The sequence below is a fragment of the Pristiophorus japonicus genome, chromosome 1 (assembly GCF_044704955.1).
Source record: "Pristiophorus japonicus isolate sPriJap1 chromosome 1, sPriJap1.hap1, whole genome shotgun sequence".
Lineage (NCBI taxonomy): Eukaryota > Metazoa > Chordata > Chondrichthyes > Pristiophoridae > Pristiophorus > Pristiophorus japonicus.
Genome location: NC_091977.1, coordinates 41,293,799 through 41,308,028, shown reverse-complemented (window position 1 = coordinate 41,308,028; position 14,230 = coordinate 41,293,799). Strand labels below are relative to the sequence as shown.

The 14,230-nt window shown below is 45.5% G+C and overlaps 1 protein-coding gene across 7 annotated transcripts in view; it reads right to left on the bottom strand.

Annotated features, from left to right (window-relative positions):
• LOC139262996 (teneurin-3-like) overlaps positions 1 to 14,230 on the bottom strand; it is a 924,456-nt gene that overhangs the window by 184,123 nt on the left and 726,103 nt on the right. For all 7 annotated transcript variants that reach the window (XM_070878430.1, XM_070878437.1, XM_070878446.1 and 4 more), the window contains one exon: positions 3,277 to 3,399. In XM_070878430.1, the coding sequence (XP_070734531.1) occupies positions 3,277 to 3,399 (123 nt within the window). The remainder of the gene's footprint in view (positions 1 to 3,276; positions 3,400 to 14,230) is intronic.

The following is a 14,230-nucleotide window of genomic DNA, read 5'->3' as shown; positions in this document are numbered from 1 at the left end:
TATCGTCAATTTTTGTGCCAATAAAGAGCCCCTCGTGTCAGGTTTCCCCCTCCCTTATCGGCCCAGTGTTGTATATCTGAGCATCCTGGAATGGCGCCATGGGAACCAGCAAGAATCATGGCTTGAAACCACTCTGAGGTTTGGCTGTTCTGGAGTAGCCCAACCCTGGGAAACCACATCTCAAACTGAGATCTGGTTTACTGTTGGGAGCCAGGCAGCTCGGACATAACTCATCGGGGTGGGGGGAGGGGGAAGAGATCGACTTGAGACTCTCCAAATTTAAAATAAAATGTCAGAGGAAATTAACGGATTATTTTCTCCCATAAATTGGAGAAGCACTTTTAACAAAAAATTGCTGCCCTGCATTTCCTTTCTTATATGTTTGCAAATGTTCAGACAGGAGGTTTTGAGTGACGGTGAAAGCATCATTTGAAAGTCATTATCTCCGCCAACGATCAGGGCAAAGCTGGATTGAAGTTTGTAAGTGTGGAGACAGGGCAGAACTGCGAGAACTGCGAGGAAATCCTTGTGCAAGGAGCCATAAAACATACCTAACAGCTCGCAAAATGACGGTCTTGAATGACTGCACAAAAGACCCGTTCTAAATCGAATGACCTGGCAGACAAAACATCTCTGTTGACTTCTGTGTCATAAGGACCTTGGAATTCAGAGATACTTAAATCACCACCAGATACAGCACAGTTACTGTCTCAGACTAAAAAGGATTCATTTTTATTAATGAGTCTCAAGTGAAGTCTGTTTCGAAATTTAAACAACAACAGGGCTCGCTTTCGTTCTCTCGCTTTTATACTTTCAACACTTTGAAGAGCAGGGCTGGATTTCCTTCTTTCCAACATGGGCTTTTGCCCTAGCCATAACGCGACCTAGTTTCCTGGGTTGGGGTTACTTCGTCGTGGGAGGCGGGCAACAGGGTGCTGCAAATAAGGGAAATCGGGATAGGACAAAAATGGCTGCCGTTTTTATAGGCTTCAGCCAAAACTGAGATCTACAAAGGGCAAGTTCTGCGGGCCACTTTCATGGACAGGAAGTTTCTATTTGGCCCACTCCCCTCCGTCAGGAAACTTCTGGGCCTCGGCCACTGCCACCCCGGCCTAAGCACACCTTTCACCAGGCAGTCGAGTGAGCAGAGGTTAGGAGATGGCTGGGAGGGGAATCTGTCGGGAAGCCTCTCAGTCAGCATTTGCATGCGGCAGCAGAGGAAAGGACAGACAGTGGCATTCCCAGGAGGCGGCAGTGGGTGAAAGGACGCGGCAGGTGCTACTGTCCCATTTGCCCGCCAAATGTGTCCCTATCAAGATTCCCTCTATCAATCCAGAGGTCCCGCGCAGGCTGCTCACAAGCTGCGGCGGTTGAAAGAGGTACCCTGCACAGCAAATTTAAAGGGTCTGCACACGGGGAAAAAAAAATTACATGCAACATTGGTTGTCATTCCACCCAATTTAGAGCAGAATGGCAGAGAAAAATGCAGCCTGTGCTGTCTGAAGTGGCATGGTTGTACTTTAGAATAAGATTTTTATACACACATACATGTGCGTCAAGCTGCCTTAATTTTTGATGTACAATTATTTTACAATTCTTCATAAAATACAACCAACTGAGCATCAAATTTTACATTCGCTATTAGTGCAAATAACATTCCATTACACAGTAGGCTTTTAGCATAATAAAATGTCAACAAGGCGAATACTTCAGACTGATGAGCAAAATATCACTGATGTCAAAGTGTTCAGCTTAACAGCAGTTAATTTAGAGCTACCGCCATTTTTTTGACTCAGATGAACTGGTTTGTTTTGGGCCAGTTTGCTGAGTTCAAAATGTATTCAGGCTGATTTATAAATGTGGGGTTAGACAATTGACACCATTCATAAAAACTAACAGATGGAGGAAAATACCAAGGATCAAATGGAACAATGAAGCAGAGTAATCAGAGATTGATTTTAAGATGGAATCTCACAAATCACTCTTACAACGGTCATAAACAGAGGAGGAGATGATGATGACACGTCCCGCGAGCCAAATGCCTTATTTACATTCCTGGCTTTAATTTCTAAATTTAAAAAGCATCAAAACCATTCATGCTACAGCAAATATAGCACCGATTGACATTTCAACTTTCCCTGGCCTCCAAAATGGTGGCTTTGCAGCACAGTTTGTGCAGTCGACAAATCCAGAGTCATATTGCGCAGAAGGAGGCCATTCAGTCCACCATGGCTGTGCCAGCTCTTTGCCAGAGCTATCCAATTAGTCCTACTCCCCTGCTCTTTCTCTATAGCCCTGCAGATTGAGCACCTGAATACTACCCAATATGATAATATCCACTTAAAGTAACTGCTGGAAAATCTCACTGCCATTCCTCTCCTCCCCAATAAAAAGAACATCAGTCACAAAGTTGTATGTAGCGTATTGTGGTCTGAGCCTGCAGCCAGTTCTTTCCCTTCCCCTTCCAGAAGTGCTGGCTGACACTGTGTAGAGTGCCATGGATGCTAGTCATCCTCACCCAAGGAAACGGTCTTTATGGGTGAGCCGAGACAGCAGGTTCAATTGTGTTTGGAATCACTGTCAATAATGTCCCCACCTAACTTCCACATGCATCCAAGAGGACTCAGTCGATCATGATCAGGAGTGGAATGCTTAGCTATTTATTCCCTTTCCTTAACCCAGAGGAACTAGATAAAACTGGCGCAGTTGGTAGCATTCTTGCCATGAGGCGGCAAAAGTTGTGGGTTCAAGCTCCATCAGAGCTTGAGTACGTCGTCAAGACTGGGACTCTAGTGCAGTACTAAGAGAGTGCTGCATTACCAGAGGTGCAGTCCTTTGGATGGGTTATCGAAACTAGGCTACGCCAGCCTGTGCAAGGGGATGTTAAAAGTGGAATGGGAATATGGTGGGGGTTGGTATTCTGGGGAGATGAAATCAGATGGGCTGTAAGTTTTTTCTGAGAAAATCTTTTCAGAGCCGGACATAGGCTGACTAATCTACCCCTGTTCCTATGTACTGATCTCCCATCCACTGTGATCATCCAACTCAGTATAGATTGGAAATCAATAATGGGTCATTCCTGGGTTGCATGATTCACCATCACAATGGACAATACCAACTGAGCCACGAGGGGAGCAGGAAGTACATGTTTCTAAATATCTATTGTATTCTATCCAATTATTCTTTTACGAGTTAGTTTCGCCTCCCTCTCAATGCAGCTGAAATGTATATATTTTTTCTATCCTTTACATTTTGCTTATTATGGACCTTGCTTACCACTATCGCCTGAAGTTGATATCACTGCGTTGGTCGGTGAGGTCTCTGCCTTCACTTTCCCATTTTCAAACGTGTAATTTTCGATCTGCTGCAGCTGCCAGTTCAGGCCGAGTAGGTGCATTGCTGATTCAGAAGAAAAAGTGCAAATCAAAACAAAAAGGTCAGGGTCCGGCACGATCTCACAAAGCAAAAAATCATTTGGCTTGGACAAAATCGACATTGTGTGAAATCTGTGTGATTTTCTGCCAGGGACAAAAGCGCTCCCGACAAGACTCCCAAATGAGTAACAAACCTGCAGCAGCAAAAGAAAAGTTCAGCTGTCTCTGCCATTGCCTCCCTGGCCACACCTCAAGAAAATGAACCGTCCCAAGGTTTTCCCAATAGATCAGGAATATTCGACCGCACTGATTCAGCCCAGGCACAGCTGAATAGGGAAAAATGTCTCTTTTCCGCTTCATCAAGCATATATGGTCTTCCTGAGAGGTGTCAAATATATCTACCTATCCTGAGAGAAGCATTTGGTCATAATACTGTAATGTAAGTCCATGAGGGAAAGAACATTCTGCAACTAAAGAAATGTATTGTGTATCTGAAGTACAGTAATGGCTTTATCATTAAATGTATACTTCACATTTCACATTCCCATGATTTCAAGAACAATGCCATTAAAATTTCTCATATGGCACTCTGTTTTGTTTGGACATAAACAAATAAGAAAATGAAGCATTTTCTAGGATTCAGAATGGTAAATTCCACATAAGCTATTCTTAACGGGCAAATTTAGATCTGTTTTAATCGCCCGGTGACTTACCCGCCCACACCCCGCTTTCTTCCTGCAGTCTTCCATTTTACCCTGAGCAGGCAGGAGGGAAGACCGCTGGAAACTGCCGAGGGTCCTTCTTTAAATCACCGGGGCTCAACTGCTTTTTTGACTGAGGGCCTGACCGAGGAAGCAGTTGTGGGACTCCCGCCGGGGGTCAACCGAGCGGGAAGAGGAGCCCGGGCCACAAGCGGCCGAGAGGCGCAAGCCTTTTAAACTGTGCTCCTCCGGGCCCCACACGGAAAGTTTAGACCTCCCCTGCACCTTGGGCTTCACCCCTCTTCCCCCATAGTGATCGCAAAGCTTTCCTAAAACCTCATGCCTGCAACTTACCGGAGTGCCAGGGACCGATCCTTCGGCCCCCAGTAGCGGCCTCCTGCCACCCAACACTTGCCCTCCCAACTGCTGGCTACTTCCCACTGGTTTCAGTTGGCAACTGGACCAGGGCATGGGTGTGAGGCCCGGGAGTTAAAATGGCCGGGGCCTCAAGCTGCCGCAGTCAGCATGGTTTGCCTTCTCCTCAGCCCTGTCCACCCAATTCCCGCCTTGAGTTGAAAACAGGGGCTTTACTCTTTAGTTCGGTTACAACACAAGAAAAAAAACTTTTTTTACTTTGTTAATACCTGATTGCTGATCACAAACAATATTGAGTTGGTTCCACCTTGTGCTGTAATGTCCTTGTGCAACAATGAGTTCTGACTGACCTTGTTTGAACATACTGATTATTGGAGAAAGAATCCAAAGCAATCACTAATTCACACCAAACCCTTTTAAATATGACTTATTCTGACCAGCACGGAACTTTATTGAAGAAGTAAAGAATAACTGATTGTGTTGGGACTGTGAAGAAGTCTACTTCGGTTAAGGCCACAACTGGTTAATCAAAAATGAAAAGGCCTTGATTTCACGATGGTTTATATAGCCATTGTCTCATTATTCAAGCATTCACAAAATCACAAGACGGGTTTGGATGAAGCAGCCCATTTGATCTGATTCCACCAGAGTATCAGCTCCTTCTCACGACAGCAGCTCGCTGTATCTGAAATAAGCCCTGGGCTCCAGCACCCTTCCTAGCAACCCATTCCAGGTCGCGAACTCCACTTATGTAAAGGACATACTTTCTGACAGCGAGGTATTCTTGAGGGTGGTGATTTTCATCTTGTTCTCTCAAAATAAAATATCAGCCACCTTCTGACCTTTCCTAACCACAAACAGCCAATTATAGACACGTCATAGGTAAAAAAAAGGGATGAGGTCCTACGAAACGAATTTAAGGAGCTAAATTAAAAAGTAGGACCTCAAAAGTAGTAATCTCGGGATTGCTACCAGTGCCACGTGCTAGTCAGAGTAGGAATCGTAGGATAGCGCAGATGAATACGTGGCTTGAGCAGTGGTGCAGCAGGGAGGGATTCAAATTCCTGGGGCATTGGAACCGGTTCTGGGGGAGGTGAGATGGTCTGCACCTGGGCAGGACCGGAACCAATGTCCTCGGGGGAGTGTTTGCTAGTGCTGTTGGGGAGGAGTTAAACTAATATGGCAGGGGGATGGGAACCAATGCAGAGAGACAGAGGGAAACAAAAAGGAGGCAAAAGCAAAAGACAGAAAGGAGATGAGGAAAAGTGGAGGGCAGAGAAACTCAAGGCAAAGAACAAAAATGGCCATTGTACAGCAAAATTCTACAAGGACAAAGGGTGTTAAAAAAAACAAGCCTGAAGGCTTTGTGTCTTAATGCAAGGAGTATCCGCAATAAGGTGGATGAATTAATTGTGCAAATAGATGTTAACAAATATGATGTGATTGGGATTACGGAGACGTGGCTCCAGGATGATCAGGGCTGGGAACTCAACATCCAGGGGTATTCAACATTCAGGAAGGATAGAATAAAAGGAAAAGGAGGCGGGGTAGTATTGCTGGTTAAGGAGGAGATTAAGGCAATAGTTAGGAAGGACATTAAGCTTGGATGATGTGGAATCTATATGGGTAGAGCTGCAGAACACCAAAGGGCAAAAAACGTTAGTGGGAGTTGTGTACAGACCTCCAAACAGTAGTAGTGATGTTGGGGAGGGCATCAAACAGGAAATTAGGGGTGCATGCAATAAAGGTGCAGCAGTTATAATGGGTGACTTTAATATGAACATAGATTGGGCTAACCAAACTGGAAGCAATACGGTGGAGGAGGATTTCCTGGAGTGCATAAGGGATGGTTTTTTAGACCAATATGTCGAGGAACCAACTAGGGGGGAGGCCATCTTAGACTGGGTGTTGTGTAATGAGAGAAGATTAATTAGCAATCTCGTTGTGCGAGGCCCCTTGGGGAAGAGTGACCATAATATGGTGGAATTCTGCATTAGGGTGGAGAATGAAACAGTTAATTCAGAGACCATGGTCCAGAACTTAAAGGCGGCTAACTTTGAAGGTATGAGGCGTGAATTGGCTAGAATAGATTGGCGAATGATACTTAAGGGGTTGACTGTGGATGGGCAATGGTAGACATTTAGAGACCGCATGGATGAACTACAACAATTGTACATTCCTGTCTGGCGTAAAAATAAAAAAGGGAAGGTGGCTCAACCGTGGCTATCAAGGGAAATAAGGGATAGTATTAAAGCCAAGGAAGTGGCATACAAATTGGCCAGAAATAGCAGCGAACCCGGGGACTGGGAGAAATTTAGAACTCAGCAGAGGAGGACAAAGGGTTTGATTAGGGCAGGGAAAATGGAGTACGAGAAGAAGCTTGCAGGGAACGTTAAGACGGATTGCAAAAGTTTCTATAGATATCTAAAGAGAAAAAGGTTAGTAAAGACAAATGTAGGTCCCCTGCAGTCAGAATCAGGGGAAGTCATAACGGGGAACAAAGAAATGGCGGACCAATTGAACAAGTACTTTGGTTCGGTATTCACTAAGGAGGACACAAACAACCTTCCGGATATAAAAGGGGTCGGAGGATCTAGTAAGGAGGAGGAACTGAGGGAAATCCTTATTAGTCAGGAAATTGTGTTGGGGAAATTGATGGGATTGAAGGCCGATAAATCCCCAGGGCCTGATGGACTGCATCCCAGAGTACTTAAGGAGGTGACCTTGGAAATAGTGGATGCATTGACAGTCATTTTCCAACATTCCATTGACTCTGGATCAGTTCCTATGGAGTGGAGGGTAACCAATGTAACCCCACTTTTTAAAAAAGGAGGGAGAGAGATAACAGGGAATTATAGACCGGTCAGCCTGACATCGGTCGTGGGTAAAATGATGGAATCAATTATTAAGGATGTCATAGCAGTGCATTTGGAAAGAGGTGGCATGATAGGTCCAAGTCAGCATGGATTTGTGAAAGGGAAATCATGCTTGACAAATCTTCTGGAATTTTTTGAGGATGTTTCCAGTAGAGTGGACAAGGGAGAACCAGTTGATGTGGTATATTTGGACTTTCAGAAGGCTTTCGACAAGGTCCCACACAAGAGATTAATGTGCAAAGTTAAAGCACATGGGATTGGGGGTAGTGTGCTGACGTGGATTGAGAACTGGTTGTCAGACAGGAAGCAAAGAGTAGGAGTAAATGGATACTATTCAGAATGGCAGGCAGTGACTAGTGGGGTACCGCAAGGTTCTGTGCTGGGGCCCCAGCTGTTTACACTGTACATTAATGATTTAGACGAGGGGATTAAATGTAGTATCTCCAAATTTGCGGATGACACTAAGTTGGGTGGCAGTGTGAGCTGCGAGGAGGATGCTATGAGGCTGCAGAGTGACTTGGATAGGTTAGGTGAGTGGGCAAATGCATGGCAGATGAAGTATAATGTGGATAAATGTGAGTTTATCCACTTTGGTGGTAAAAACAGAGAGACAGACTATTATCTGAATGGTGACAGATTAGGAAAAGGGGAGGTGCAAAGAGACCTGGGTGTCATGGTACATCAGTCATTGAAGGTTTGCATGCAGGTACAGCAGGCGGTTAAGAAAGCAAATGGCATGTTGGCCTTCATAGCGAGGGGATTTGAGTACAGGGGCAGGGAGGTGTTGCTACAGTTGTACAGGGCCTTGGTGAGGCCACACCTGGAGTATTGTGTACAGTTTTGGTCTCCTAACCTGAGGAAGGACATTCTTGCTATTGAGGGAGTGCAGCGAAGGTTCACCAGACTGATTCCCGGGATGGCGGGACTGACCTATCAAGAAAGACTGGATCAACTGGGCTTGTATTCACTGGAGTTCAGAAGAATGAGAGGGGACCTCATAGAAACATTTAAAATTCTGACGGGGTTAGACAGGTTAGATGCAGGAAGTCCAGAACCAGGGGACACAGTCTAAGGATAAGGGGTAAGCCATTTAGGACCGAGATGAGGAGGAACTTCTTCACCCAGAGAGTGGTGAACTTGTGGAATTCTCTACCCCAGAAAGTTGTTGAGGTCAATTCACTAAATATATTCAAAAAGGAGTTAGATGTAGTCCTTACTACTAGGGGGATCAAGGGGTATGGCAAGAAAGCAGGAATGGGGTACTGAAGTTGCATGTTCAGCCATGAACTCATTGAATGGCGGTGCAGGCTCATTATATTTCTCTGCATAAAAAAATATCTTGGGGAGGGGGGAAAAGATGTAAATCAATCACATTCCAGTGTCTGAAAAAGACAGACAACGCGCAGCCAGAGTAAACGCGCCAAATGGCGCATTGCCAAGTGATCTTCAGCCAAGTCATTTGCATGTTGATGACAGATAAACGCGGCATCTGATGAAAAGATTTAATATCAAGCACAAAAGGGTCAAATTAATTGAATGCTAAATGACACACTAGGCTGTTGATTTCTTTTTTTGTTGTCGTACAACAGTCTGTGTGCATATTTGGAGCTCATGCATAACTAACATACAGTTACTGGTTTACTTTCATGTCCCATATTAAATCTGACAGGATTTCATACAAAGCACAACGTGTGGCTTATAAAGCTTTGAGCAAAGCAGGAAGCGAGATTTCAAAATACTCGGAATACTATAATCAAAACAAGAAATGAAGATGAAGCACACAGAAGGGAAGATGCATAGTCATGTTCGGCCCTTCTGGGGTTTCTGTGTGATTATGCATGCATAATTCTCCATAAATTAGCCTTTATCTCAAGCCTCCTGCTGAGTTCATATGCTTCCTGACTGATAGCAAGTGAGTCGTGGAGTAAGTTTTTAAGATTATTGCTTGTTGTGCTGTTTCCAATAACAGGGACCTCGCACGAACCAACTGAGTTTGAACCACAAATAAAGGGGCTTCTTTGCTATGTGCAGTGCATTATGGATCTGCTTTGAATATATTGTCTTCGAAAAATGTGGCACAAGAGATTTCAAGTTAAAAAAAATCTTTACCTTATTCGTATTGCACCCTGAGGAAATTTAAACTCAGAGAAACGTTAGAGATCTTTAAACCAGTCCAGAGAATAGGAAGAAAAAGACAAAGATTGAGAGCTGTCAGTTCTGTCACAATGATTGTTATTAATGCTGCACTATCAATTAGTGCAGTTGGGAGCAAGAAAAAAACCATCACTCGGCTTGCAAGGAAAAATGCTCTCTTAACCTAGGGCCTGGGCAGTTACCAAGCTTCGTGTGTCCCGGGAATAATCGTGGGCAGTAAGTTACCCACTTCAGTTAATCAGCATCATTCTCAGGCTCTGCCGCCAAGTGGCAAGATTCATCAAAATACTCAGTGAGAGAAACAGCCGAGAGGTTTCAAAAAGCAGCAACTTTCTGCTCCCAGCTGTTTCATTTAGAAATGTTTTTCATTATCAATCCACATCAACTCCCCCCACCCCCCCCGCTTCAATTTAAGTTCCCTGCTGCTCGCTTCCTCATTCCAGGCAGGAATATTTATAGCATTCAATCTTTTGACAATTTCAGCCCGTTTGTGCATTTCGATGTTCAAACCATAAGACATTTCATAACACATGGTGGGTATGGGCACTGCTCTTCCTTGTTGGGTATTCTCTCAGATCCCTCCCCCACCCCTACCCCCACGGTGCAATTCATGACCAAGCATTGCTCCCCCTACTGGCTGGGAGGAGAACGGCCATTTGACAGCAGGCAAATTCAAACACTGGTCAAGACTTGGGATTTCAAATTGGCAATGCCGTGGTAGAGAGTGGCTTTAACATACCGGTGTACATAGATGCTGTCATTGGTTTATGAACGAATCGTTCCCCAATTGAAGTCAGACCCAGAAACAAACGTGAGCAGCTTCCTCTCTGGGCACCTGAACAAACCAAGGTTCACTTGGATAAAGAGAAATAATGGAGGCCGAAATTGCCCTCCGACCAAAATGGGGCACACTTACCTGTACTCATCGGGGCGGTGTCTGGAGCGATTTTGTCTCTTTTATTTTTCTTTTGGCGGGGCGGTGAAACCGGGCTGCGGCGGGCGGATGTTGGTGGGGAGCGGGGCGGAAGGCAGGAGAATTAATGAACGCCGTGCTGACCATGTCAGCATGATGCTTCTGACATCAGCGTGACACGGACATGCCGCATTGCACTGACGCATCACAACGTCCCTCCCCCTTCAGTTAAAGGAGAGGGCCGCTGCGAGCTCTGCATAAACTTTAGTGGCACCCACTGGGCCACCATAAGAACATAAGAATTGGGAACAGGAGTAGGCCATTTAGCCCCTCGAGCCTGCTCCACCATTCAAAAAGATCATGGCTGATCTGGCCGTGGACTCAGCTCCACTTACCCGCCCGCTCCCCGTAACCCTTAATTCCCTTATTGGTTAAAAATCTGTCCATCTGTGATTTGAATACATTCAGTGAGCTAGCCTCAACTGCTTCCTTGGGCAGAGAATTCCACAGATTCACAACCCCAAGGGAGCTTTTGGCCGGGCCAATGGTCCGGTTCTCATGAGGGGGTGTCGGGTTCTCTGTTGGCGGCCCGGCTGAACCCGTGGTCGCCATCGCAGGGCCGACTTTGGAGTCGGCCGACTATTAAAATAAAACAGGCGGCAGCAGCAGTGCGCAGTTTCCCATGAGGGAAAGCTGTTGGGAGCACCGAACGGCGGCCAATCCGCTCCCATGGGGCAATTTCCCACACGGGGCGGAAAGGGGGTCACCACCAATTGGTAAGGTGTCGCCGTTTGTCCGATGGGTGGGAACGTGGGTGGAGCAGTAGCGTGCACAGCCACAAGCATAAAGAAGGGCAATTTCTCCAATGTTGGCATCTCCGCCCCGACCCGTTACCGCTGGCTCTTAAAAAATGGGCAATTAATTTCAGCCCATCGAATCTTAGAAAAATTACGACACAGAAGGAGGCCATTCGGCCCACAGTGTCAGTGTCAATCGAAAAAGAGCAACCCAGTCTAATCCCACCTTCCAGCACAAAGTCCGTAGCCCTGTAAATTGCAGCTCTTCGGGCTAAAATTTGGCCCTTCGGTTAAAACGGCGCCGAAAATGTAGCTCCGTATTCTCCCCGCTCTGTGGACTGTCGTCAGCCTTGGCATAGTGTGGCAAAAGCAGAGGGGGGCGGAGCCAGGTCCCTGCGCTGAAAACAGTGCCGGGACCTCTGCACAAGCGTGCTCGAGTGTGCGCGCATGCGTAGTGGCTCCTCGCCCCCAGAATCCTAGAGTGTGCTCTGCAGGCTGTGTGGGAGGGGCCCGAAGCACGCTGCCCCGATCCATGGCCAAAGGGACTTCCGCACCGGCTGGGGCGGGCCCGCTGTGGATCTCTCTCCCCGCCCCCACCCCCTTCACCGATGCCGCATTCAGCCTCTCCCTTCCTCCCCTGTTCACAGATATCGCGTTGAGCCTCGCCTCCCGGTGTGCATCTTACCTCCCCTATCCCAGGCCAAACAGCATCCCGCACAGGCCGGCCGCTGCAGAGTTTAGTTGAAGGTAGCATTTATTTCAGTTCTTTATTTGTTAATTGAATTATTTACTTCATTTCTTCATTTTTTATTGAATGCTTATTACTTTTTGTACTTTGTTTAGAGCTTTGTCAGTCTTGGTGCTCGGTGCTTGGTGTTCTCCGCTTCCTTCTATTTTTTATTTGTTATTGAATGCTTATTTTTGTGCTTTGTTTAGTGCTTGGTGCTTTAAATGTACTTACCTGCGCTGATTTCTTAACTCTCCGCAAGGGTTTTATGTGTGGGCCACAAGTGGCCACATACGCTGGCCTAAGTTAGTTTGAAGCAACTATTAGCTTTCCAAACTGGCTTACATGGCCAAAACAGGCGTAGGTGGCTGATAACACCCCCTTTTGAAAAAAAAAACGAAATGAAAAAAAATCCTAACTAACTCACTTACACTGGCGCAAATTAAATGTGCAGAATGGGGATTTTTAAGATACTCCAAAAAAATCAAGTTGCTCAAAAAATAATGGAGCAACTCCTGGGCAAATTTGGGCCCTTTAAGTGCACATCCAAGTACTTTTTAAATGTGGTGAGGGTTTCTGCCTCTACCACCCTTTCAGGCAGTGAATTCCAGACTCCCACCACCCTCTGGGGGAAGAAATGTTTCTTTCTCTTCCTTCTAAACCTTCTACCAACTACTTTAAATCTATGCCCCCTGGTTATTGACCCCTCTGCAAAGGAAAATAGGTCCTTCCTGTCCATTCTATCTCGGCCCCTCATAATTTTATACACCTCAATTAAATCTTCCCTCAGCTTCCCCGGTTCCAAGGAAAACAACCCAGCCTATCCAATCTTTCCTCATCGATGAAGTTTTCCAGTTCTGTCAACATCCTCGTAAATCTCCTCTGCATCCGCTACAATGCAATCACATCCTTCCGATAATGTGGTGACCAGAACTGCAATCAGTACTCAAGCTGTACCTAGCTAGTTTTGTATGCAGTTCTAGCAATACTCCCTGCTCTTGTATTGGGATGTTGGGCACAAGAGTAAATAAAAATTGGAGTGGGCAAAGAACAATCTACACCAGGCACAGTAAAGCAGCCTCCATTATATTGCTATCAGGGAGAAGGAGTGTGAAATATTAGATGAAATAAACATAGTGAGATAGGAAGTATTAAGGGGTTTAGCAGTTTTGAAAGTGGATAAATCCTCAGGCTCGGATGAAATGTATCCCAGTCTGTTAAGTGAAGCAAAAGAGGAAATAGCAGCGGCCCTGACCACCATTTTCTAATCCTTTCTGGCTTCAGGTGTGGTGCCGGAGGACTGGAGGATTGCTAACATTCTACCTTTGTTTAAAAAAGGAGAAAAGGATTGACTACAGGTCAGTCAGCCTAACCTCAGTAGTGGGAAAATTATTGGAAAGAATTCTGAGGAACAGGGTAAATCTTAATTTAGAAGATTAATCAAGGATAGCCAGCACGGATTTGTTAAGAGAAGGTTGTGTCTAACAAACTTGATTGAATTTTTTGAGGAGGTAATAAGGAGGGTAGTACGTTTGATGTAGTGCAAATGGATTTTAGCAAAGGTTTTGATAAGGTCCCACATGGCAGACTGGTCACGAAAGTAGAAGCCCATGGGATCCAGGGCAAAGTGGCAAGTTGAATCCAAAATTGGCTCAGGAAGCAGAAGGTAATGGTTGATGGGTGTTTTTGTGACTAGAAGGCTGTTTCCAGTGGGGTTCCACAGGGCTCAGTACTAGATCCCTTGCTTTTTGTGGTGTACATCAATGATCTAGACTTAAATATAGAGGGTATAATTAAGAAGTTTGCAGATGATACTAAAATCAGCTGCGTGGTTAATAATGAAGAAGAAAGCTGTAGACTGCAGGAAGATATCAATAAACTAACTGGTCAGGTGGGCAGAACAGTGGCAAATGGAATTCAATCCAGAGAAGTGAGAGGTAATGTATTTGGGGAGGGCTAACAAAGCAAGGGAATAGACATTAAATAGTAGGACACTGAAAAGAGTAGAGGAACAATGGGATCTTGGAGTGCAGGTCCACAGATCCCTGAAGATAGTCCACGTAGATAAGAAGGCTTGCCTTTATTAGCCGAGGCATAGAATACAAGAGTAGGGGGGTTATGCTTGAACTGTATAAAACACTAGTTAGGCCACAGCTAGAGTACTGCGTGCAGTTCTGGTCATCACATTACAGGAAAGATGTGATTGCACGAGAGAGGGTACAGAGGAGATTTACGAGATGTTGCTGGGAGTAGAGAATCTTAGCTATGAGGAAAGATTGGACAGGCTGGGTTTGTTTTCCTTGGAACAGAGGA